Raw genomic sequence first — 27,944 nt, 5'->3', positions numbered from 1 at the left:
TAATATAGTGTAATATTATTTGAATCCTATTTTGATAGTTTCCTGTGGATTTTCAGCACCATTACTGTCAGCATCATTGCAATTATTGATGCTAAACTTTTGAATGGTAATGTTGTTATGTGTTATGTTGTATATGTTGTTATGTGTGCTGACTGCTTTGTTTTTATTGTTCAGGAGTCAACCCACGGTATGTATTGAGGAACTGGATGGCTGAATCTGCTATCAGAAAAGCAGAGAAAAATGACATTTCAGAGGTATGACTACATGTGATGCACTTTTGCTTTAATATGCTATTTTGAAACATAAAACATACTATACATAAAATCTAATATTTTCAGGCAGACTATTATTTTTCACATGTGATAGAATTCCTTATGATGTATTTCTAGGTGGCGCTGTTGCAGAAGACTCTAACAGAGCCGTTTGAGGAGCAGGAGGAGGCTGAGAGAGCCGGATACTCTAGTAAACCTCCATCCTGGGCTCAGCAGCTGAGGGTCAGCTGTTCTTCCTAATCTATTTTGCCAATGTAAGCATAACTTAAACATTCATTTGCATCAAAACATTCTGCAGTATTCTACACAAGCATATTTAATAAAAAAAAAATTTAAATCATCTCAATGATATTGCATCTCAATAAGAACTCAATAAGGCCTGCCAGAATCTGTTTAACAGTTAATTTTGCAAGACCATATTTATCGATATTTCATTAGCAATGATGATATAGCATATTTGTAAAACGTACAGCATATAATCTAAGTAGTTGCATAAGAACAAAGTATTTACACGTTTAGTTTTGCGGACTAATAAAAAAAAATTCAAACAACCAAAAAAATTAAACGATCCAATGTGTCCTAATGTCACACCAAAAACCAGTTGGGGGTCAGTTTTTCAGTCCAACTATGAAAACATGTAAATTAGCTCTGTCTTCTTATCTGTCTTCATTCAATCAAGTTCATTGATGACTGCGCTTTTTCTGCATTGCTGTCATCAGTTCTGACATTAAGTCACCACCTGATGGTCCTGTTAGTTGAGGTGTAGTTCTCTTTGGTGGAGGTGGAGCCACTTTTCTGACAGATTCGTTGGGTTTGTGGGCAGGAGCTGGGGGTGGAGGTGGAGGTGGGGGTGGAGGTGGTGGCGGTGCTCCACCTGCCGATGCAAAGTTTTGGGGAGCAGAAGGAGGTGGTGGAAGAGAGGCAAAGGGGTCTGGAGGTGGTGGTGGAGGGAGTGCTTCTCCCCCGCAAGAAGTCAAACTAGGTGGTGGTGGAGGCAGGAAGTCAGGGGGCAGCTCAGCATCTTCTGGAGGAGGTGGTGGAGGAGGCAGGTCATCCATGGGTGGAGGTGGGAAGGAGGATTGTGGCTTTTGAGGTGGAGGAGGAAACTTGTTGACTTTGGTTGTGCTGGAAGGAGCAGGGGGAGGAGGAGGAAACATGGGGTCAGGTGGTGGAGGAGGCAGGTTTTCCATTGAAGGCGGAGGTGGTGGAAAAGATGTTTGGTTGCCAGGACCCTTCAAAAACAAACCAAAAATAACATTCAGGTGAACTCCAAATAAATCATGACATTACAAGAAGATTAAAACAGCTCTCAAGGAACCATATGAAGAGTTCATTTGCAAAAACAGATTACTCATAAAAATTTTCAAAAATCATGTTTTTTCATTGTGCATTCCAATTAATCTCAACTGCAGGTGGGTTATTTTGATTAGGTAAAAATAAAATAAAAATACAGCTAAATAGCACAATAAAACACAATAAAAACATGATAACATAATAAAAAAACATTGAAATTTGAAGTTTTGAGTTATCTGTTTTTGCAAATAAACTCTTCATATATAGCCTTGTGAAAAAGAAGTGTGCCTAATTATATTGAATGTGCACTTGTAGTGTACTTCAAGTCTTAAAAAAATATATTTTATCTCTACTTGCAGAAAATATAATATTAATTAAATAAAAGGTCACTTAAGAGTACTTAAAAAGTACTTTCATTTCCATGACTGTTTTTAACACACTTAAGTACACTTAAAACACCACTAATAAGATAATATGGTCACACTTTATTTTAAGGTCCAGTTCTTGCTATTAACAAACCATTAACTACGGCTTTTGATTCAATAAACTACTAATTTGCTGCTTATTAATAGTTAGTAAGGTAGTTGTTAAATTTAGGTATTGGGTAGGATTATGGATGTAGAATATGGTCATGCAGAATATGTGCTTTATAAGTACTAATAAACAGCCATTATGTTAATATGTTAAGCAAATAGTTAATATAGTGAGAATCGGTCCCTATACTAAAGTGTTACCGATAATATTAGTGATAAGCACATTATTTTTTTAACCATGTTCTCATTACTAAAACAGCTGATAGTTTGAGAGGTACCTTGGTCTCCACTGTAGGCTGAGGAGCATGTCCATTTGCAGTTTTGGCTGAAAGATATACACAAAGCTTTCTAAATGTCCTCAAAATCATTTAACGTGTTAATATAGCAAGATCAATGATACATTTAGTGATGATCTGTTGAGCTCCATTATCTCTACCTTTAGGTGTAGGTGAGGGTGTCGATGCAGTGGAGGAGGCCTGGATAGTGCGGTTAGCCCACGTTGCAGAGCCTGCAGCTTTCCTCACAGCAGACTTGTAGTTGTCATATAACTGCTTACCATACTATGAAAGAAATCATGACTGTCATCATTTACTGACTATCAAGTTGTTCTAAATCTGTTTCTTTCTTCTGTTGAACACAAAATAAAATATTTTGAATGTTGGTAACCAAATAGATGCTTGTAGCCATTGACTTTTATTTGATTTTTGATTTTTTTTTTTTCCCCATACTATGGAAGTCAATGGGTACCAGCAACTGTTCAGTTACCAACATTCTTCACAATATCTCCTTTTGTGTTCAGCAAAAGAAAGAAACTCATACAGGTTTGGAACAACTTGAGGGTGAGTAAATGATTTCATTTTTGGGTGAACTATTCCTTTAATACCCAACAATAGAACCGAATACAACATAGCTGAAGTGTACAGTGTACATATTTGTATTGTAAATTAGAATTTCTAATGCCAATGCTTCATGTCTTCTTTGCATTTATCATTATCTACTTTATAAATATTTACAAATGTATGCTCTGTGGCTTGGTTTCTGCTCACCTTTGCAATACGTATCCCAGTCACCCACAGAGTCATGGTCCACTCATCATCACAACACAGAAACTTGATGTATTGTGATTCTTTTTGAATCTGAGGATGCTGAAAAACAGAACACAGTAACCATATCAACCACTGTGTACTCTAATATAAACATCTGACTAGGCCAAGATACCTAATAACATTTCATTTGTTTGTATTCCCTATTACATTCCACATAATTCCCTGATGATCTGTGGAACCGTTTAGTATTTGTCAGATATTGTATCTTTAATATCTTCTTCCTCTAGTCTCATTGTACATTTTCCTGAAAATAAACTTTGTTGTTTGTGAATACCCTTTGTTACCAAACCTAAGAGAAAAACAAAGTTAGTTCATGTTTTGATCAAATTAGTCTTCCTCCAGTTGGTGATATTAATATTGTGTTGCTTACACATATTACTGAACTGCAGTTGCATAGCAGAGACAGTAGATGGCACAATAAAATCACAATTTTGATTGCCAACACCCCTCTCCAATGCCATACATTACCATTAGCCCCAGATATTTCTAAAAGGCGCAGAGACAATGTTGTATTTGATGTTGAATTACTGCATAAGTTGTGCAAAAATGCATGTCATTTTCTGTTGGAGCATAGTCTGAGTCGCTAGGTTTATCCTTAGATCTAATTCTTGTATTGCATTTTATCATGTGTTTCCCAATTGCTTGACTAACTTAAAATACAGACAATCCTAGCTTAGACAGAGCCTGAAACACCCTTGGAAAGTATTACAAATCGGTTTAAATTTGTCATTTAGATTTGTCATGCTTCCTCAGCAAGAGTTTAGCATGTCAGTGGACCTTTTGTTAGTAAGGTATTTTTGTCTCCTGTGTATTGATGTTGCTAAAATAGCTTTTTATTGAAAAGTGAAGTTATCATTACTTTGTCCAACAAGAATATTGGTAACACTTTAGAATACTGTTCCGTCATTACTGAATAACTACACAGGAACAAATGGCTAATGCACTATTAACATTGTAGTAACTACTATTAACTAACAAGAAACTCTGATTAACGATTTATTAAGTGATAGCGCTCACTCTTAGCTAATAGTACACTATTAGCTAACCAATAACTACTATTGTTTTCATATATCCTGAGAACTTCTAAGAACTACTTTATACAGCTTCATAATTAATGTGAATTATGCATAATGAATAATTAATTCTAAAATGAAGATCATGGTAACCCACTAGTAATGACTCAAGTATTACCAAATCCTTCTAAATTAACTACTAATTACTTGGATCAGTATTCTAAAGCGAAAATCATCATAACTTCCTAATATTGACTGATGTCATTGTGAGCTTTTGAGATATGTAAGGTTTTGGATAGTAATGACTCAAATGTTAATACATCCTTCTGAAGAAACTACTAATTATCTGGATCAGTATTCTAAAGTGAAGATCACGGTAACCCACTAGTAATGATTTGTGTTACTAAATCTAGCAAAATGAATTACTAACCAGGACCTTACAAAAAGTTTACAATGATTTCCGTCATTAGAGAGTTATCATGATCTTCACTTTAGAATACTGATCCAAATAATTAGTAATTCCTTCTGAAAATTTTGGTAATACTTGAGTCATTACTAGTGGGTTACCATGCCCTTTACTTTAGAATGAATTATACATTATGTATTATTCATATTAATTATCAACCTGTATACAGTAGTTCTTAGTAGTTCTTGGGGAGGTATGAAAACAATAATAGTTACTGATTAGCTAATAGTGAACTACCACATTCGACTAAGCACTATTACTTACTAATTCATTAATCAGAGTTGCTTGTTAGTTACTAGTAGTTACTAGAGTGCTTATATTGCATTACTCATGTGTTCTTGTGTAGTTATTCATTAACGAAGGAACAGTATTCTAAAGTGTTACCAGAATATTTAGCCAGCGATATTGTTTCCATGCCTCGTTTAAAATTAGTAGAACAATTAACCAATATTCACACTTTCACCACTTATACATATTATTAAGAAACGTCCAGACAATGTAACAGTGTAAACTGAAGAAAACTAAGTTTGAGGTATTTTAAATTGTGTGCAAAGACTTTAATTACAGACAGGTTCTGAAAACTGCATGGTCTGAACACACAAACAAAAACAAAAAAAGGTTTTGAACTTTCACCACTTGTGGTAGGCTACTAGACCATAGACTAAAATAATAACATTTCCACTTGGAAAGGCTTGTGAACCATGCTACCATGCTGTGTGAACCAAATATAGATAAGGTAGTGGTGAGTGCCACAGGGCTCACTTTTAGGCCCTCTTTAGTTCTCATTATGTGCCTCCACTATGTAGTTTCTTTAGGAAACATGTCATTATTTGTATTATTGTTATGTTGAAGACACTCAGGTTTGTATTTTCTAATAGGTTTTTAGAATGTATGTAACATATATCTGAAAGCAATTTAGCTTCAAAAAATAGATGAATTTAGAAATGTAATTTATGATAAATGTAATATTGCAAAATGGTTTTATAGATAAGCTTCACACAAAATGTAGCATTCAAAGGTATTTACCATAAAATGTTTTTGTATGAAATACTGTACTGCTCCTTGAATTTAGCTACTTGCCTTGCAACCTAAAAAAATATTCACCTTTCGTGAATCTTGAAACCCCTATCCCTTTATGTTTTGTGTTGCTACAGCTAATGTCAGCTCCCATCCATGCTCACTAATGCTTCGCAAACCACTTCCTGCATTCTGGAAGTTCAAATGCAACACATTGGCTTTTATCTTTGGGGGTAGTCATTTAGTTAATTATTATACATTAAAGCAGCAGGCATACAGGAGGCACACCTTGAAATAATTATTGCACAATTTGTGTTTAGCAGCCCAGGGTTTGGGAGTTACACCTACCAGCTTGAGTAGTGTTCTTTTAGTGGACATGTATAAAAGAGAACTGAGCAGATTTATGGTGCGTAAATATCAGATAAATGCCCTACTGCCGGCAGTACCTAAAGATCCCTTGTTATTATGGCACATGACTTAAAAAGCTGAGGTTGCCCCTTAACACTGGCCGGGGATGAGGTATGCAATTTTCACTACAATAGTAATTAAACAGAAATTTCATTCGTGGATGTAGTTTTGGATTGGTGGAGCATTTTGAAGGGTTGCCATAAGGTCATCTTCAAACCACTGACCCGGTCACACCATTGTACCACTCCTTGTTATCTCAGGGGGAAATGGATGCTTTTAGAGGGATGTGATTTACAGCTTCTGGTGCTATAAGCCTCACGTCTTTTATGTCTGCTTTCATGTCCATGACTACTGCTGATAGAACAGCATTTTTTACGGAAATAACGACGATTTGCTTTAGGCGCCAAAGTCCAGAAGCACAATTTATTTGCATTATCCACAGAATGAGAACAGAGAGCCTTTTTTCAGTTTGATTTCAAGTTAGTAAACACCTCAAAATTTCATTTGAGACTGGGAAAACACAACAGGGAAAAAAAAAAGTACCACCACCCTAGTTTTATTTGTTTTTTTTGCCTGTTTCTACTGCTAATTTCCATGTCTATGAAAAGTTCTGCTTTGGTTTTAAAAATGGCCATGTCACAATTCAGTATATTTTATAGAAAAGGGAGTGTTTGTTGGTTGATTTATTTATTGCAATTAAAATGACTATTTAATTGATCCTCCTTATAAACAAACGTCAAGAAAATTTGTATTATTACAATATTTTTTTTTGCAAAACACAAGTTGCTCTAAAACAGACACTGAAAAAATAGACCACATTAGGCTTGGAACACCTACTTATGCTTCTTTTTTCTTAGTATGTGTAATAAATCAGGAACTAACTACTGTACAAATATATCACTCTGTGAACTCTGAGAACTCAATTGAAAGTGCTGCAAAACAAGCCTATGATACACAGGCACTGGTAATGCAGAGACATGTTAATCTACATATGTAGTTACATAATACATAGTGTAGAAACGGTTTATATACATTATTTTCAACATTTAAATAAAACCAGTGTTGCAGAGTGTGTGTTAGGAAGAAATTTAGTTTAAAACTTGACTTTTAAATATGAAAACATCATTATGCCTTTGTGAAAAAGTAAAACCTTCTTATGGACATATATATATATAAAATTATATAATAAGTGCAAACTAAATGTAATGTTTTTGGACATCTGATGGTGTCCTAATTGAAATGAAATGATATTTAAATTTATTATAAATGAAAGTAGTTGAACTTTAGTCCTTTTTTACCCACTAAGTCGGATGCAAGTATACCCTTATGGAACTGCATAATTTTATTATCTTGAAATATGGTCAAAGTTTGCTGATGAATGTGCTAACTAGTATTTAATGTAAACTAAAATATACTTTAATGTAATTTCCATTGAAACTTGTATATTGTATCACATCGATACACGCGTGTATTTGTATTATGTATTTAAATATATTTGTCATTACACATTTTAATCATATTGTTGCATTTTAGTATATTAACATATATTAACATGAAATATAATATCAAATAACACTACGGTTATAGTCAAGTACTTTACATGTGCTTTAGTATGTTAGTCAACACATCAAAATAAGTGTCATAATAAGTGTACTTCTTTAAAGCGGAACAAAATATTATTGAAACAAGAAGAATGTGTAATGTCTTTAAGTACACTTAAGCAGTCTCTTTTGTCTCAATTTTATATGATCTGCAAGCACAAATTTAATATGTTTAATAATATATTATATATTTATTATATTATGTGTGTGTGTGTGTGTGTACTGTATGTATATGTTTCAAGATTTCAAGTACATTAAAAGTGCACATTCAATTCAATTTAAAGTGCGTTTCTTTTTCAAAAGGATGGGCTGAAACCATACCTTAAGAATGAAGCAGTGGTCTGTTGGTGCTTTGTATTTCATTCTGTATTCTTTGCAGTAGTAGACGTTCACATTGTCAAACTGCACCAAGCACACAAGATCCCGTGAAGCCTGATGACGACAGAAAAAAACCCATTAATCACAAAAATGTAGTTGCTTGACTTTTTCACCAAGCCAGTTACTATTTAGGTCTATAGCAATGCAATATTTGTCTGATCTCCATGTCTGGTCAAAATACACTGTATGTTTTACTGTCTAGATTGCCTAAACTGACCTTTGTCTTGCCTTTGGGTGAGTAATACAATCCAGAGGCCCGCAGCAGAAAGTAGCGCTGTTTCCAGGATTTCTTGCCATCCTCCTTCAGATACAGAACACCCTCCAGGTCAGGCACAATGACAGAGGCTCCACAGAAGTTCTCCTACACTCAGAAATACAGAACTAGACATGAAGACTTCAATCATTTGCTTACACTCATGTTATTCCATATAGATTTCTGCAGAAAATCCAAAATTTCCATGTTTGGATCAGACTTGTTAAGACCTGCATTACTTGATCAAGAGGGTTTGGTTATGATGTTAAATATGACAACATTTAATTTCTTTTGATACATGTCTTCTTCTGTATCTTTATATGAAGCCTCTCAATTATATCAAAGTTAAAGCCAGACGCACCTCCAGAAGCTGTTCTTTGTCTTTGTCTTTCATGTCCTTTAGAGATTTCTTATCCTTTTTCCACAAATAAAAAATCTGTAAAAGAAATTGGATTTCACTTAATATTGATTAGCATTCCAACAGAATTTCAGTACTCAATCATCAAGTATTCATGTATGACATGAGGCACCTTTAAAGACAGCTCTTTTTACACAAATGGACACTTGTAGATTTCTACCATTAGAGAAAACTGTCAATGTGCTGAGATTAACTGTTTTTGTAATTTCTGTTCCATTTTCAGTGAACTTACAGGGCACAAGAAATAGAGAAGTTATAGAAAATGAGTCGTTTTAGTGTTAGAAATGTAACAGTTATTACAAGCAAAGGAAAGGGGAAAGTAATTTTAGTTAATTATTGGTCACACTTTAGTTTAGGGACCAATTCTCACTATTAATGACATTTGCCTCAATAAAATGCTAATTTGCTGCTTATTAATAATTAGCAAGATACTAGTTCAGTTTAGTTATGGGGTAAAATTAAGGGATGTAGAAGAATCATGCAAAATGAGGCATTAATATGTGCTTTATATAAGTACTGATAAACAGCATATATGCTATATTTAATAAGCAGCCTGATAATAGTGAGAACTGGTCCCTAAAGTATTAGCTATTTACTAGTAATTTAATTTGTATCATCAAGAAGCACAAATAGCTGTCCAAACACTTGCCTGAGGGTTTCTGAACACTTCATACTTGTCTTTTCTCTCCTGAAAAATCACTTTGTTTTCAGTGTCCCTTGTCCATGTAGAAAGAGGCTCTACAAGGTTCTCATGGTCCTCAAACCCCCGTTCTGTGGAAAGTTCAAACTCAGTTCAAATGTCATCATTTTTGTCCACACCTTGCTCTCACTTTTATGACTAAATATTGATAATCAATGCCACCCCCTTAAACTTATGCACAAGTTCTGCAAAGATTCATTTGACAAACACTTTTATCCACAGCGACTTAAAATATTTGGTCCCACTTTATATGAGGTGGTCTTAACTACTATACTTTAAATTAACATTAACGATTTGATGCAATGCACTTATTGTGTACATACATGTTTTTACATTGTACATAAATAATAAAATAAAAAAAGGTAACACTTTATTTTAAGGTGTCCAAAATACAGAGTAATTACCTAATTAAGTACTTAGTAGTAGCCGTTGTACTTACATGAAACAAAATGTACTTAACATGTAACTAAGTTATGGAACAGCCTGTACATACAGTTTGTAAATATGCAGATGTAATAGGCAGCTACTAGCCCGAGTCTGTTACACAGCCACTTATGTAACCGAAAGATTGTTACATGTGTTGCAGACTTTATACAACGTAATTATAAATGTAAGTGCACAGACATAAGCTACTTAAAATAAAGTGTATCAAGATTGAACGTAAGTGTACTTCATGTGTATCTATACTGTACACCTTATCCAGCAGCACCTTAGTTTGATTTAACCCACCAGTGCACATCTTAAATACATGTAATACATTTCTAATTACATTACAATTACAGAATATTACACAGGCATAAGCTACTTAAAATAAAGTGTATCAAGATTGTACTTAAGTGTACAAGTAGCTCTGTAACAGACTCGGTCTGTTACATATGTGAAACAGTAGCTGCCTATTACATCTACATAATTACAAACTGTAATTATAGGCTGTTCCATAACTTAGTTACATGGTAAGTACATTTTGTTTCATATAAGAACAACGGCTACTACTAAGTACTTAATTAGGTAATTACTCTGTATTATGACACCTTAAAATAAAGTGTTACCAAAAAAAAAAAAAAAAAACCTGCATGTAATTACATCAGAATTTCTGTAATTATATTTATAATCACACTGTTGACCCATCCCTTAAACCTACCCAGACCACAAAACCTGTCCCTAACCTTACCCATACCCCACCTAAATAGCAGCAAAAGTGTTTTGCAATACAATATGAACACATTAAGTACATTGCACTTATTTTTTGACGCATGTACATAGTAGTTAAAGCCAGCTAATATAAAGTGAGATCAAATATTTAAAATAAACTTTAATAAATAAAAAATAAATGAATAAAACCCCATGATATTAGGTTTACCTTGCAGCTCTGCAAGCAAAAAATAATAATGGAAAATAATGTTTAATGTTAATTGCGCGCACACACACACGTTGTTGCTTTTTTTTTTTTACATGTTTATATATATATATATATATATATATATATATCTCAGTATGGAAAGCAGTTTTTGAGATTTCAGGATTTCCCTATTCAGATAGACAGGACTATCTGACAGGACTTGGCCTTGGCTGCCTGAAATAGCTTCCTGTATGCGCTGTAAAGCGTGAGAAGTACACAGCATGAAATGCTGAAAAGCATGAAAGTAAACAGTAAACTGAAATATAGGGAAGAACTTCCTCTGAAACTTACTGGTGTAAGCTGTTTTCTTTTTTTAAATGGTTAATTTAACACGACTTTGGCTTATTTACTGGAATAAAGCTGAAAGATCCCCTAAAAGTAACAGAAAAATAATACGAAAAAAAAAAATACAGTTTCAGAAATGAATTGTAACACTTTAGATTAGGGAAGACAATTAACTCATTGCTGATTAGCATGCATATTATTAGCATACTAGCTGTTTATTAGTATTTGTTAAGCACATATTAATACCTTATTCTGTACAAACATTCTAGATCCTCTAACCCTACTCAATATCTAAACATAGCTATTATAAACAACTACCTTACTTGCAGCAAATTAGGAATTTATTGAGGGAAAATTATTTATTAGTAGTGAATATGTGTGTTGCTTATTCTAAAGTGTTACCAAAATGATTATCATAAAGTCATTAACCAAATGCCAGGTTTTTTCTGTGCACATCTCCCACTGCATTGGTGCGAACCCAGATACTGTGGTATATATATACATATATATATATATATATATATATATGTGTGTGTGTGTGTGTGTGTGTGTGTGTGTGTGTGTATTATACTGTCTGCAACTTCCCAGATTCTCAGTTAAAGATCACATATACTGATTAAAAACTGGAATGAAGAGATCGTATGGGTGGTCTGATGTTTGATGTGGTTACTGGCATTAAACCCATGGTGTGAGTCTGCTTCACAGGCATAACATGGAAGCTATTTTCCCTGAGCCTATATGATTTCCTGTGTCCCTCAACTCGATGGGAGATGATGATGAAGAGCTGTATATGTAGACAGCAAGAAACGGCAATAGAGTATGCAAGTATACTGTGTCTGCGTGTCAGAGCTGTTTAGATGTCCCCTCATGATTATAAGTCACTCACAGTTGGAAATATCATCATGCGAAGATGATGCTTCTCTAAAATTAACCTGGGTGTAGCAAAGATCTTTAACACAGTTAAAGTTGGACTCTGTTCCTTACCCTGGTGCGTTACGTTCTTTTGGTAACATTGCACTGACAGTTTTCACTGAGAGATGCCAATAGAAGGCAGCATGAGGGACAAATACTTTGGTTACACTTTATTTCGATAGTCCACATTAGACATTCGGTTACATTTTATATTATGTGGCCTTAACTACTATGTACTTACATCAAAAAATAAGTACAATGTACTTGTGTTCATACTGTACTGCAAAACACTATTGCTGCTATTGAGGTGGGATAGGGGTAAGGCTAGGGACAGGTTTGGTGGTCTGGGTAGGTTTAAGGGTGGGTTCAGGTGTAAGGGATGGGTCAACAGTGTAATTATAAATGTAATTACACAAATTAATTATAGATGTAATTACGTATAGGTATTTTAAAAAATATAAGTACAATGTAAAAACATGTATGAACACAATAAGTGCATTGTACCAAATTATTAATTCAAATGTAAGTACATAGTAGTTAAGGCCACCTAATATAAAGTGGGACCAGACATTCCACTAACTATAAGTACATTTTTAATTACATGTCAAATAAATGTCAACTAATTCTCATTAATTTGCAACTACATGTCTACTAACTCTCAAAGTAGACTGTTAGGGTAGGTTTAGGGTTAGTAGAATAAGTTGACGTATACTTGCAAAGTTTCTCATAGTCAGTATGTTGTATGTTGTGGACCCATCAAAATAAAGTGTTAGAAGATATTAAGCAGGCAGTCTACTAATACTCTAATGACTGCTAGTTGACATGTAGTTGCAAAGTTACTTTGCTGTTAGTAGAATGTCTAAAGTGGACTATCGAAATAAAGTGTTACCAATACTTTTGACAACAAAAAGGTTTATGGCAAGGTCTATAGCCGCCGCAGGATTCCTTGCCCTAGCCCGTAAAGATCTCCCCTTCTACGAGTACGCCGGGGAATTCTACGGGCTCACCGCGGTGATGGCGTGGGATGACGCCACCCTCAATTCTCTGTTCTGGCTCGGGGCCAACTACCATCGACCTGGGGAGTGTCCGGGCCCAAGCCAGAACCAGCCGGCTGTCCAGAAAAGACCACGGAAGCTCCGCCATGACTTCCAGGGTGCCCGCCTCCCCTCCCCGATGGTACTGTTACAGCATGGGACGTGCCTTCCGAGAGGGGGGCGATCTGTCACATGTATGTTCCAGTTTATTTCCTGTTCCTGTCCTTGTTTAGGTTCATTATTAGTTTATTAGTCCCAGCTGTGTTTTATTAATTATCTAGTTTACCCCAGAGTTCTTAAGCCCTGTGCTTCCCTGTCTTTAGCATCTGGTATTATGTCATTCAGTCTCCATGCGTGTATGTTCCTGCCTGCCTGTGTTCCCTACCTGTTTGATGTATTAAAGTCTGTTTGTTGGAAGAATTCCTCGTCTCCTCATTCCCTGCTTCAGCGTACCGTGACAACTATGTTTATTAACTTTTGTAACTTTGAAAGTGTGTTAAGTGAATGTTTAAGTACACTTAAGTGGCATTTTATTTCATTAATATATTATCTGCAAGCACCGTTTTTGTTTTTAAATATATTTTTAGGTTTGAAGTACACCACAAGTGCACTTCTTTTCCACTAGGGATAAGAACAAATGGAATAACGCAAGATAAATCCAGTCTATTCATCTAAAATTTGGCAGCCAGAAAGCAAACATATGGTAATGGCTGCAGATGAAGCCTCGCAGATGGAGAAAGAGAATTTGGGGATTTCGATCATAAGGACTGTATTTCCTCATGATAGGGAGGTTGAGTGACGGTGTCTGGGGCAGTAAATTAAACCCACCTGTCGTTTGGTGTATGAGAGTGAATGTGTATAGTGGTAGGTCAGCTCTGTACTGTGAGCTCACTGGAGCCTGGCTGTCAGCTCGCCAGTAAAAATACACTTCATCATCCTTGCGAAATCCAGCCTTATAAAGCTGATGACAACTGAATGAACATGCAGGTTTGTGTGTACATGGATGATACTCACCAGTCTGTAAGTCAGGGTTGGTCTCACACACACACCAGTCCACATTGCAGTCACAATGTGTCTTCTCAAACAGGTTGTCCATCACATCTCTGACTGTTTGTCTCTCATCCACCATAAGAGTCTTTGAGCTGCCGTCCATAATCTCCACTTTCACGACCAGCTATCACAAGAAACCATAAATAACAAGGTTAAACTTAATTAACAAGGTAACTACATGTTGTTTGTTTTTTGTTTTATTTATTTATTTATTTTGCATCTGCATTTTGTAATTATGGCATAGTTTATTGACATCTGTGCAACAAAATCTTTGCATGCCCAAAAACACTGTAAAACAAATCAAACTGTTATGATGCTTTACGGTTTATGTTGGTCATAAGATTTCATCCAGTTTAGCAGTTCTTGACCAGAATATTCTGCAAAGTGGACCAAAGTGGAGGTTCTGGCTAAACAAAATTTAGTTGAAACCTAAATATTTTAAGGAGCCTGGTGGGAACACTAGCATAAGCACACACTGGTGACAAGCCATGCTGGTCTTTTCAGTAGAGTCTATGCACAGAAGTTTGAAAGACGGAGATATAAATGCTCTTATAGATGGATACATTTTCTGTGAAATGGATGGGAAGGATGGGAATGGCAATACATTTAAAGGGAACTACTGGCTCTGCAATGGCATATGAACTGTTCAGGGACATCTTTGAATATCAACAATCATGCTAAAACTGTAGCTTAGTGCATTCAAAACAGTCTCATTTTGATTGTAGTCATGTTTTTTTACAGACCACATTGTATCAGTTGTCATTGCAGCTTTAAATCTGTTTTTGCTGTAATCACTGTAACAATATATACTGTACACTGTGACAATATATACTAAGCACTTTGAGTAACCAACGTTAGATCTCTCAGTGGAGGCATTAAGTCGGTGTGGGTCTGTAACCTATAACCAGACTAATTAGAAACAAGACTGTTAATTCCTCCTGCAGTCTGAGCCTAATTATTGCAAACAATTATTGCTTAAAGCTTGCTCTTTTATTACTCAAGAGACTATTAATCTTCATGATACTTTGTCATGATACTTTTTACGACACACAAAAATATACATAACCTCTGCAATTGTTGACATAGTATGATTATGGATCTATACAGTTCTAACAATAATTTGGACAGTTCTGTGGTCGAGACCACCTCATACGAGTCTGAGTCAAAAATGAGACCAAAAGAGGGATGAGTCAGAGTCAAGACCGAGACCTGAAGATTGTTGACTCCAAGTTAAGAGACAGATCTGAAGATGGTCGAGTCCAATTATAGTCCAAGACCTGAAAAAATGTTGAGTCTGAATCAAGTAGAAATCTGAAGATAGTTGATTCTTTGTCAAAACACAGACTTGAAAAATGTTGAGTTAGAGTCAATACAGTGACCTGAAAAAGGTTTAGTCTGAGTCAAGACCGAGACCTGAAGAGGACTGAGTTCGATTTAAGAAAGAGTCCTGAGTCAAAGCAGAGGCCTGAAGAGTGTCGTGTCCGTGAAACCTGAAGATGGTTGAATCTAAGTCAAGACAGAAACCTGAAGACGGTTGAGTCCGAGTTAGGACAAAGACCTGAAAAGTGTTGAGTCAGAGTCAAGACAGTGACCAGAAGAGTGTCAAGTCCGACTAAAGACCAAGACCTGAAGAAGGCTAAGTCTGAGTCAAGACAGTGTCCAGAAGAGGGTCAAGTCCAAGACAAAGTCCTGAAAAGTGTTGAGTCAGAGTCAAGACAGTGACCTGAAGAGGGTCAAGTTCGAGTCAAGACAGAGGACTAAAGAAAGCTGAGTCTGATTCAAGACCTGAAAAGTATCGAGTCCAAGTCAAGACAAAGACAGCGTTTCTCAACAGGGAGTCAAGACAGAGGCCTTAACACTAGAGCCACGGGGTAAATTTTTCAAATGTACATAACAGATTTTCAACAAAACATTCAAGTCTCCCAGTCATTGACTTTTACTAAAATTATGTAATTTACAACCCAATATTGTTAAAAATTCTTTTGATAAAACCAGATTAAAAAACGGAGCATGTATACCTATAAGCGCCGCGCGGGTCAAATTTACCCGCTATATAATGCATGTATTTTCGCGCTGTCATTTTCTTGCCGCTTATGTTTTAACATTGTACATTTCTAGGCAACACCTTTCACTCACTGATTTAGCGGTTATCAGTTTCATAAATAAAGCCAAAATGAATAAAAAAAGGCGATTTATGGAAGGTAGGTATTAGAAACACTAAATGCCATGAGTGTTGGAGAGTCTGATGGTAAGTTATGCGTCCTGGGTCGGCTCAGCATCTGACGGCTTACCTGACAGTGATCCAGAAATCATATTTAGATGTTTTAGCCTAACGTTACTCATAATTGGTCAAACTTTGGTTTTATTATTTCATTTTTGTCTTGCTATATCGTTTATTGTTCGCTACGTAAGGTGCTGCTATTTATTCTAGTCTGGCCTTTTCCTAAAGAAAAAAAATTCGATCTATGATGTAATGAATATTTATTTATTTATTTATTTTTTATTACCCGAAGTTTATTGGTGTTATTCAAATTATAAATGATATAACTAAACAAATTAATAATTGGGCCTAGGTGAAGCTGTGCGCTTGAATTTGTCATAGCATCATCTTATGCAGTGTGGAGAATTATTATTGCTCATTATTGTCTTATTGGCTTTTTTAGTAATTTAAATAACATGGGTTATCCTAATATATTGATTAATGACATTGTATTATAATATTACACCACCCAAATATTTACTACCTTCCAATTGTTAGTTGTCAGTGCAGGCTTCTTTTTTTTTATTATTTTAGCTTACTGACCATTATGAATTAGTGTAGGCTGCATTAAAAAGTCTTGAACATAAAACAACAGGGTAAAAATATAGTTGGCGACAAGACATAAGCAGTTCATGACTCTAGACACTTCTTTGTTGAATACAGTGGCATAATACAGTGAAATAATATGTTCTTTAGCCATATAAAAACAGTTGCCATGTGTGCGGGTAAAATTTACCCGCTGGCGCTTTTAGGTATACAGCGACCTCTGGCGGTTCTAGTGTTAAAATAGTTGAGTCTGAGTCAAGACAGAAACTTGAAGATGGTTGAGTCCGAGTTTGGACAAAGACCTGAAAATAGTTGAGTCCAAGTCAAGACAGAAACCTGAAGAGGGTAGATTCCAACTCCAGAAAGAGACCTAAAGAAGGTTGAGTCAAGACAAAGACCTGAAAAATGTTGAGTCAGAGTCAAGACAGAGGCCTGAAAATAGTTGAGTTTAAGTCAAGACAGAAACCTGACGAGAGTCTAGTCCAAGTCCAGACAGTGACCTAAAGAAGGTTGAGTCAGAGTCAAGACAGCGACCTGAAGAGGGTCAAGCTCGAATCAAGACAGAGAGCTGAAAAGTATTGAGTCCAAGCCAAGACCAAGACAGTATTTCTCAACAGGGGCAGCACCGCCCCCAGGGTGTTCAGAGAAGGGGGACATGAGGTGTTCTTGGAGGGCATTTGTATATTTGGGCAAGGTACTGACGAGACAAAATGAGAGGAAACATTGTAAATATTTACAAAATATGATTCACAATATTCTAACACCGTGTTACACTGGATGCATCAAAGCGAACGTTACAAATCCCTTGTCCTGTTGAAGTACAGCAAGAGCATGGAGTATGTCAGAAATAGAATAGGGCAACAATTTATTACTTGTGTTTACTGTCTGTGATGCACATCTAGTTCATCCAGTGAATTTAGCATCCAGGGACAATATTAAACTGATAACCCTAAACAAATAATTAATAAGAATGATTTTTGTTTGCTGATCGGCTGCTGTTTGTGATAAGGTACCTAATTAAAGTTTGAAAGTCAAATTTCTAACCAAATACCAGTAAACTGACTACTTCAAACCTTAGTAAGTCATGTTATATTTATTTAAATGCTCTTCTTCAATAAATTTAGCATCTGAAATGGGAAACTCCAACAAATGCATAAGATGCATGTCTTCCTGTAAATCCTGACATTATGTTTTGAGTTGGTGCAAATCTTCAGTTTCTTTTTATTTATTCTAAGGTCTAGGGGAGACAAATCTGATTAAACAGATGTTTGTGATTTCTCTTAATTTCTCTCTTGATTTCCAACATAAGGCCTCCTTTGGCTTCCACGAGAAGGAAGATGTCTGAGTGTTCAGCAGGGTGCAAGGCATGCTTCAGAATGCCCTGATCTGAGTGATGTTATTACTCTTTTAGAAATGGATCAGTGTGGTGGATGTCCTCTCATCTATATCACCTAATAATGCAGTCAGCATTTTCTACCCCACAGCATTGAACGATGCCATGAAAAACATCTATATTTTTGCAGTTAAATGACTCACATTCTTGATAAATGGATTTAGGAACAGTCTCCAGCTGTTTTAGAATAGCCAAAGCAAGCATGAATCATCATGAGCAGTGCCTGACTGTAATAAATAATATACTTGACATCATTCAAGTGCATTCAAGACGGAAAAATGATTAAAACAACTGCATCTCTCACCTTTTTCACTTTGGCCTCCTTTAGCTTCTCCAAAGCAAGCTTGATCTTATCTGCTTTCATCTGTTCCTCTAGTTCTTCCTGAGGGGAAACAAAACGATGATTGTGGTTTCATGGGGTCAATGTGACATTAAAGGGCTCTACATAAAGGAAATACAAGGTTTATTTTGACTCTCTGCAGATTTAATATAAAAATGACAAAGGAAGACGGTACAGTGTTGTCTGGTTTTGCTATCTGAGGTCAGAGAATCTCAACATAGAAATAGAAACCTTATATGAGGCTCATTTTGAACGCTCCACAGTATACAAATTGTGTTGACTCCAATAGAGTTAATATTAGCATGATGCTAATCTAGTAATGTGATTAATTAGCATTAAATACATACAGATATTTTCACGTACATACAATAGCCTATATCCCAAAAATATATCACCAGGCATTCTGGGATCCAAAGAAGGATGTACTCAATGCTATCCTTCTGAGAAGGCAATATAATTATGCTGCCCAACTTGTTGAACAGCCTTCACATCGGTGAAGAACAAGTACATATGTAATGCTTTCAAATGCTTGTTAGGTAGGCATTTCACTTAAGGTTTTGAAACAGAGCTGATCTACATTTTAAAACCATCTGGATATCTCCTATTGTACATTCTGCCATGAACTGGGCTAGACATAAAATAACATTCAATGAATATCCGGCTGAGCTAACATTGCAATCATGAGGATAATTACATTTTATGGTTAGGCTTTTTAACATGCTGAGTAGAAATGGATATTGTAGACATTCATAAGGTTCATACTTCATAAAGTTATTGCAGTTTTACAGTGTTGGCTGCACTTAAATTCCATTATATCCACTCACATCTGTTGTTTGGCCTACTTGTATTAAAATAAACCCTGTAACCTTCAACTATGTATGTGCTAACCACATGAGGCCTGAGGGTGTGCAAACCATTCAGAATGATACTTACTTTTGATGGTTTGGAGGCGGGTGGTGGGGGTGGAGCTGCAATGGAGTTGGAGGAAGTTGCAGGTCTAGGGGTGTCAGTTGACGCTAGGAGGCTAAAATTACTCTGAGGCTGGGAGGGTATTGGGGCAACTGGAGCTCTTTCTGTGGAAAACTTTTCTTCCGTGGCACTGATATCTGCCACCAGATCAGCCATCAAGGCATCCAAGTCATTGTCTTCCAGATCATGCAGAGATGCTTTAGAGGTCACAATGTGAAAAAAAAAAATCACATTGTTGACAACCTACGGAGGCTCCACATGATATGAAAACAAAATATCGCAACCTGATCTTATCAAGTATTTTAGGTGTGCTATTTCATGTGAATTTGTAAAACATGATACAAAACATAAGATTTATAATAATAATAATAATAAGCATGAAGGTCCACTCCAACGGCATCATTGTAGATAAGTAGAACGTATGAAAATTTACAAAGGAGATACAAAGTATGAACATACAAATAAGCCACCAATTCATTAAAATGTAAAATATTTATGAATTACCATGGGATTATGTTGGATATTGTGGCCACAAATAAACAATTTCCCACCCAATGAGCAGTCAGGATTTAACTAAAATGAGGGAGGGAATTAATAAAACATGAACAGTTCTTCATTTGTGACATTTCTTAATGTCATGTGTGGGGCTCCGTGACAACCAGAAATGAGGAAAGTTAAATACATTTTTAACAAAGTATAAATTTTGAGCTCAACAAGGCCAATATGTAAGCATGCTAATTAGGCTTTGATTGCAGACAAACTTTCTCCACTTCAAACAGCCCTGTCTGTGCATCTTTGGGCCGCTCTCAGACATAAATTCAAGCAATTTTATGGTTAATTAATCACTAATTTCTTCCTAAAAGCAACACTTGATGAATAGAGTCTTTTAAGTGAAATAACTTGGTAAAATAGCAGACACTTGTGTAAAATATTAGGCTGAAATATGGTTTACCATTCAGATCTGTAAAACCAATGGAAAAGTTCATTTCCTGAGGGTCAGGAATGGAGGGAGGTTTAGGCAAAGGTGCAGACTCTGCTTCTGCTCCCAAACTCTGTGAAAAGACAAATGAGGAACAAGTCATATGAAAGACAAATATGGAAGCTATTTTTTTAACTCTATTTTTTAAACTACAGAACAAAAAGCACCAGAAATATCATCTTATTAACATACAAATGTGATATGCATATTAGTCTTAATATGTGTGCTTCCCACTTTTGTGTTATATTTTGTGCCTATACTGTTAGCAGCTGACTTATACCATCACTAATTTATACCGAAAATATACACATTTTCAATGCATCGTATCTCAGTACTGGAACTGTCTGAATAGGATATAATTGCTGTGTTCCATTGAAGTAGCCATACACACAAAAAGAAAATGTTAGAAATATAACTTATGAAGATACTCCATATCTTTTTTACTTAAAAGCACACAAAGGCACACATCACACTGATTAGCCAGTTGAGGATATGAGAAACATACCTGCGTTAGGAGATCCATCTCCTGCAGCATGTCGCTGAACATGGCATCAATGTCATCCATCTACAACAGGAATATACCATCTTTACAACAAGTCTTGCAATAGAATTATGAAAAACTATTTAAGACCGCAAATAATGTGAGTTCAGCACAGAAACCGAACTCAGAACTTGAGGAATGAACAGAACACAGGCCTAGTTTTAACAAATGCATTCTGATCATTTAATGTAAATACACGCACATTTTCAGTGTAATTTCATTTATTATTTATTATATCCATATGCAGTACTTTGGTCAATCACAACATTACTATAGTATTAACAGTAAATTATGCTAACCTAACCTGCTATAACTAACCCTACACTAAACCCTAAGCATAGGTAGAATTAGGTACATTTAGTTAGCTAATATTACTCAGTACTTATTTCTATAATTAAACTTTAACAACGTCACCTAAAATAAATTGTAACCAAATATTTGTATATAATAACTACTTTTATCGTCGTCCATGGCAACATTCATATCACTACATTTTATATCAGTGGAGATTAGAAAAGCTGATTGGTATCATTTTGTGACTCCACATGTTGCCAAGACTACGGCTTATGAAGGACAGTGTTAATTTTAATACTTACAGGTACATCTCAATAAATTAGAATGTCGTGGAAAAGTTCATTTATTTCAGTTATTCAACTCAAATTGTGAAACTCGTGTATTAAATAAATTCAATGCACACAGACTGGAGTAGTTTAAGTCTTTGGTTCTTTTAATTGTGATGATTTTAGCTCACATTTAACAAAAACCCACCAATTCACTATCTCAACAAATTAGAATACTTCATAAGACCAATAAAAAAAAAACATTTTTAGTGAATTGTTGGCCTTCTGGAAAGTATGTTAATTTACTGTATACAGTATGTACTCAATACTTGGTAGGGGCTCCTTTTGCTTTAATTACTGCCTCAATTCGGCGTGGCATGGAGGTGATCAGTTTGTGGCACTGCTGAGGTGGTATGGAAGCCCAGGTTTCTTTGACAATGGCCTTCAGCTCATCTGCATTTTTTGGTCTCTTGTTTCTCATTTTCCTCTTGACAGGTCTGGTGAGTTTGCTGGCCAGTCAAGCACACCAACACCATGGTCATTTAACCAACTTTTGGTGCTTTTGGCAGTGTGGGCAGGTGCCAAACCCTGCTGGAAAATGAAATCAGCATCTTCAAAAAGCTGGTCAGCAGAAGGAAGCATGAAGTGCTCCAAAATTTCTTGGTAAACGGGTGCAGTGACTGTGGTTTTCAAAAAACACAATGGACCAACACCAGCAGATGACATTGCACCCCAAATCATCACAGACTGTGGAAACTTAACACTGGACTTCAAGCAACTTGGGCTATGAGCTTCTCGAGCCTTCCTCCAGACTCTAGGACCTTGGTTTCCAAATGAAATACAAAACTTGCTCTCATCTGAAAAGAGGACTTTGGACCACTGGGCAACAGTCCAGTTCTTCTTCTCCTGAGCCCAGGTAAGACGCTTCTGACGTTGTCTGTGGTTCAGGAGTGGCTTAACAAGAGGAATACGACAACTGTAGTCAAATTCCTTGACACGTCTGTGTGTGGTGGCTCTTGATGCCTTGACCCCAGCCTCAGTCCATTCTCGAATCGATTTTGCTTGACAATCCTCATAAGGCTGCGGTTCTCTCGGCTGGTTGTGCATATTTTTCTTCCACACTTTTTCCTTCCACTCAACTTTCTGTTAGCATGCTTGGATACAGCACTCTGTGAACAGCCAGCTTCTTTTGCAATGAGTGTTTTTGGCTTACCCTCCTTGTGAAGGGTGTCAATGACTGTCTTCTGGAAAACTGTCAGATCAGCAGTCTTCCCCATGATTGTGTAGCCTAGTGAACCAAACTGAAAGACCATTTTGAAGGCTCAGGAAACCTTTGCATGTGTTTTGAGTTGATTAGCTGATTGGCATGTCACCATATTCTAATTTGTTGAGATTGTGAATTGGTGGGTTTTTGTTAAATGTGAGCCAAAATCATCACAATTAAAAGAACCAAAGACTTAAACTACTTCAGTCTGTGTGCATTGAATATATTTAATACACGAGTTTCACAATTTGAGTTGAATTACTGAAATAAATGAACTTTTCCACGACATTCTAATTTATTGAGATGCACATGTATATTGGACACCTTTGTAAGCTTTGCAGTGAACAAGGTCATGCTCCACTTTATGTTGGGGTGCTGATCACACTGTCTGTGTTTATTTTGCAATAAAGACTGGCCAGCTATACTTATTGTTGTAACCCAGGGCTCTTGAGCTGGTGGCCTGTGACATATTTAAGATGACCCTCAGGTTGATTTAGATTAAACTGTCACTTTTATTATCTCCTCCCTGTGTTAAACCAATGTGTCTCATGAGCCTTTAGTGTGATAATGTGAAGCATCACTGAACATTCATGCATGCAAACATCCTGACTATGTTTGATTCTACATGTGAGTCAGCATTCTCCACTGAACATCCTCACATCAGTTATTTATCCATTCACCAGTGAGATCATAGACTGTCCCCCAGCAGATTCACAACAATGAACAAGAAAATAACAAAATCAATGATGCAAACATCATCAAATATGAAACAAATTCAGATTCTGCTGGAAAGCAGCTCTAAAAATCAACAGTGTTATTATTCAGCTAAAATCAGTTCAGTGTTGATTCAGTTCAACCATATTTATTTTTTATAATCATGGCTTTAAAAAAAAAATTAAGAGTGTTTAGTTAAAAGCCAGTCCTTTTTGAAGGAAATCATGGGACAGCCCTTGAAAAACTTTATCTGAACCCAGCCCCAGACTATTTTATATGAACACACTACTAAATGGAGAGAAAAAAAAGATCTAATAAGTTTTTGTTTTTTTTCTCTCCCACTTGTGTTGTCATCTGCATACTCTGGCAGCTAAAGTAGTTTTGTAACTCCTGTGCAGAAATGGTCAATTGGATGGTGCCTTTTTTTTTGTTCTTTCTTTTTTTTTTTTTTTTTGGTTACAGTGTACAAGTGTTTGTGATTGGTAATATACAACAGAGTACCTGTACACATGTAAAAAATAAATAAATAAATAAAAAATATAACCCAAAGCTAAACATTGCACAATATCCATCCAGAGGCTATAATTAAAAGCATGGCTTGCATAACTTGTTCTTTGCCAAGACATGCAGAATCCTGCCCACGAACGCTCAGCACTGCCTGAGTATACAATATTACAGAAAGTATGAATTACATGCAAATGAATTTGCCAAGAGATCATTCTCTGTCTCATTCTACTGCAGATGTTGGAGATGCAGTAAATGAATAATTCATGTTCTAGATTAAACTTTTTGTTTGTCACAGTTAAAATATATGAGCCAGTTTAAATAAAGATCTATTAGCTTCACTTCTGATTATTCAGCTGCCTGCAGTTCAACTATAATAAAACAAACGTTATCTGTTAATCTTGGTCCAAAATACCCACTTCTGGCCTACTTCCCTCTTATTCTCCCACATTCAGCAACTCGTTTGTGCAACTGTTTTGAATTAATGCACATGTTATCACTTTTTAAACATAGACGTCTAGCTTGTATTGCATGGTTTGTGCCACAGACATGAATGATTCCTTTAAATCATGTGGCGTATTAAGAATAAGCATACTTTTCAGTCTGAAAAGAGAAACGTTTTACTTGGATGATAAAATGGGCACTGAAGACGGAATTCAAGCCCTCCTTCAAAGGATTTTCTTTTTTCTTTTTTAATCTAATGTTTACTTGATCTTTTTACATCCTGAAATAAAATACAAATCATATTTTATATTAAAAATGCATGTTTTTTAAGTATTTTTGTATTTTACTTGAGCACAACAATACAACACAAAAGTGATTCTTCATTCAAATATGAGTTGTGCTGTAATACTCCAACAAAAACAAGATCTTCAGTTAATACAATGTCTGTCTAAACTGCTGGAGTCTGTACCAGCACCTGTGAATTAAACAATGCTGCATCCTCTTGTTTAAACGAAGCACTGCCGTGCAGCCAATCAGAGAGCTGTTTGTGTACTGCTACACATGGGGAAGTGGTCACAGCAACTTCCCCTCACAAGATGTTGAAAGCATCGAAGTTTCCAACAGGAAACAGATGACACTCACTATCTCTCTGCAACCATCACAATACAGTTCTTCTTATACGTGGCTTTTTCCAAACAACCGATAAGCATAGGCATCATTATATTATCAGTATGTTCCCATTAAAATATAAGCAAATGTCTCTTTGTTAGATTTATACTACCAGCATTAGTTAATCTGACACGTTTGAGGTGATAGAAGGTCAGACATTCTAGATACTGTTCTAGAAACTATTTTGTGGTATATTTGATGCTTATATGGAGGTTATTTCATGTATGCTATATTTGCAGCAGCAGTATTTCTTACATGCTCACAGCAGCACGTTGTGAATGTATCGGCAGTACGTAGTCTCGGTACTTGCTCTGCCACAGCAGCGTAGCGTTGCAGATCTATTCTGCCAAGACCAAATACATTAACATTGTCATGTTCCTTACCATGCCAATCCCTCCGAGAGTTGTCATGACAGAAATATATATAGCAGAGCACATCTCTCATAAACAACCCGCACAATTTTTTTTTTTTTTTTTTTCTCCATTCTGTCACAGAGGGAGTTTTGGTTCCTTGCCGCTGTCGCCTCTGGCTTGCTCAGTTGGGGACACTTAATTTCTAGCGATTATCGCCGATTTGATTGCACAGATACTATTTAAACTAAACTGAGCTAGACAATGACATCTCTGAATTCAATAATGAAATGCCTTTAACTGAAAATTGAAAATTGAGTGTTTAATCTTATCATTATACATTACTGACACTCTATTCTCTAATTTGATACTGTTAAGTGCTTTGACACAATCTGTATTGTTAAAAGCGCTATATAAATAAAGGTGACTTGACTTGACTTGACAATTTATGGTATAATAATTTGTATAGCGTGAAAAGTACACAATTAGTTACAGTATATGACAGTATATACCTACTTTTAATGCAACAGTAATAGTGATACCTGCTTTATATGCAAACACTATCAATAAGAGTTGATTCCTAAACAGACTAAATATTTTGACATTTAAATGTCATTTTTTTGAGGCTGCAGCCTAGTTAGCATTTACCACAGAATTAAATGTTAATGTAAGACACAAGAAAACCTACAAGCGGATCTATTTTGCAGCATTCCATGATTTGGGAAAGAACTATGTAAAAACAGCTTAACAGCTCATTTTCACAGTTCTCTGAGTAGCCTTGTAGACATAATGGTGCTGCAGTAATGCTTTTTAAAATCACTGAGATGCTATCGTTCCTTAGTAGTTATTTTAGTCTGCGGAAAACAGTCATTACAGACCCAGATGGACTGTTGACTTTGGGGTAACCTGACAGAAATACAGTCTCCTGTTTGTTTCTCCATCAAACACTCGGGCACAGTGTTTTAGTTCAGCTGGTGTGCCGTTCTATGATTCCTGTCACAGTGCTTGAATACTTTAACCTGTGAGCTGTTATGCTTGAAACACTAAACCTCTCTATCATAAGAAAGTAGAGCCTGAGACAAAATAAGGTATGCTTTGAGGCTAAAACGTATGCATATGCAGGAGTTCACATTTTTCTGGATGACTTTTTGTAGACGACTTTCTAATTCCTTCAGTCACCATTGTACAAATTATTGTTATTTGCTAATTTAGAGTGCTGACAGCATGTGTTATTCCAAATGAGACTCCCAGAGATACTGTACAACTGAGGACAAGCCAAACAGCAAAAACTTTAGCAACATATATTATCTATAAGTCAACATGAAATGACATTCCCAACTCAATTCCATACCGTGGCATAATTCCAAGTGAAATATGGTATTCAATGAAAACAATGATTTTATCCATCAGGAATTGTTTGGATTCTGTAAAGTGGGTGTTTCAGTGGATTGTTGAGGACTAGTGGTTAACATTATGCAATCAAATTTCGATTAAAACTTATGAAGACAAAAATTGTTACATTTGGAATATCATGCGCTGATGAATCATGTACAGTAAAACAAGAAACCTTAATGATAAAAGAAACTACTATTAGTCTTCAGATTGGATAGTCCAAAACTATTAGACATTGTTTTTAGCAAATATCACACTGATATGGGTGTGGTGTTATTTGTTCTGTTCGCTGTGTCAAACAGTGCAACAGGTAACCAGTCACAACAAAATAATGACAATTAATCCAGTCAGAAGAGAAGAGTCAGTAGTTTGAGCTCTTTTCCACAGTGCCTTCTGCCCAGTTTAAACAACATCTGGGTCAAAAGCAAATCTGCCCATGTCATCTTTATGTCTGGACCCTAATATAATCAAATATACTGACTCACATCATAAGTACAAACATACAGATACAGCATCTGGTCTAGCATTTAAACTGCTTTTTTCATAAAATCAATCAGTAAAGTCATTAAAATTAGTCATTTATGAAAATAATCTATAGAACTGTGGAATTAGACTAATCGTAGGCATCAGAGACACTACAAAATCATCTTGTTACTTGATTATTGTCAGATGTAACAGGTATTTGAACAAAATCAACAACACATTGAACCTAGTCCTAAAACAATATTTGTTTGAGGAAAAACATCACTTACCTTGGTTTATTTGGCAGTTTTAATAACTAGGTGATGGAGTCATAAATACGTTTTCTGTAAAATGCCTCTCTTTCCTGTTTAACGGTGGACACCACCCAACCCACATGCAGCAGGCTGCTGAGTTGTAGC

General features: G+C 35.9%; 2 protein-coding genes across 6 annotated transcripts in view; one reads left to right on the top strand and one right to left on the bottom strand.

Annotated features, from left to right (window-relative positions):
- Positions 1-3,040, top strand: part of LOC131533145 (protein adenylyltransferase SelO-like) — a 9,277-nt gene extending 6,237 nt beyond the window's left edge. For 3 of the 5 annotated variants that reach the window (XR_009269050.1, XR_009269051.1, XR_009269049.1), the window contains 3 exons: positions 175-254; positions 390-526; positions 2,541-3,040. Coding sequence is in view for 2 of the 5 variants with exons in the window: in XM_058765259.1 (XP_058621242.1) it covers positions 175-254; positions 390-512 (203 nt within the window). In the remaining 3 variants the exon portion in view is untranslated. Of the gene's footprint in view, positions 1-174; positions 255-389; positions 527-2,540 lie in introns of those variants that run through there. The other 2 variants (XM_058765259.1, XM_058765258.1) reach the window with 1 other exon arrangement.
- apbb1ip (amyloid beta (A4) precursor protein-binding, family B, member 1 interacting protein) lies at positions 604-27,944 on the bottom strand. Its single transcript, XM_058765257.1, has 14 exons — positions 27,816-27,944; positions 21,131-21,190; positions 20,599-20,698; positions 19,611-19,843; positions 18,642-18,719; positions 14,103-14,262; positions 9,408-9,529; positions 8,702-8,776; positions 8,305-8,448; positions 8,031-8,141; positions 3,145-3,243; positions 2,535-2,658; positions 2,377-2,423; positions 604-1,504 (listed from the first exon to the last, which is right to left on the bottom strand). Exons 2-14 carry the CDS (start codon positions 21,188-21,190, stop codon positions 953-955), a joined length of 1,905 nt encoding a protein of 634 aa, XP_058621240.1. The 5' UTR covers positions 27,816-27,944; the 3' UTR covers positions 604-952.

This window comes from Onychostoma macrolepis, chromosome 24 (assembly GCF_012432095.1).
Source record: "Onychostoma macrolepis isolate SWU-2019 chromosome 24, ASM1243209v1, whole genome shotgun sequence".
In the NCBI taxonomy this organism is placed as follows: domain Eukaryota; kingdom Metazoa; phylum Chordata; class Actinopteri; order Cypriniformes; family Cyprinidae; genus Onychostoma; species Onychostoma macrolepis.
The sequence above is the reverse complement of the archived record's forward strand: the minus strand, read 5'-3'. Positions and strand labels throughout refer to the sequence as shown.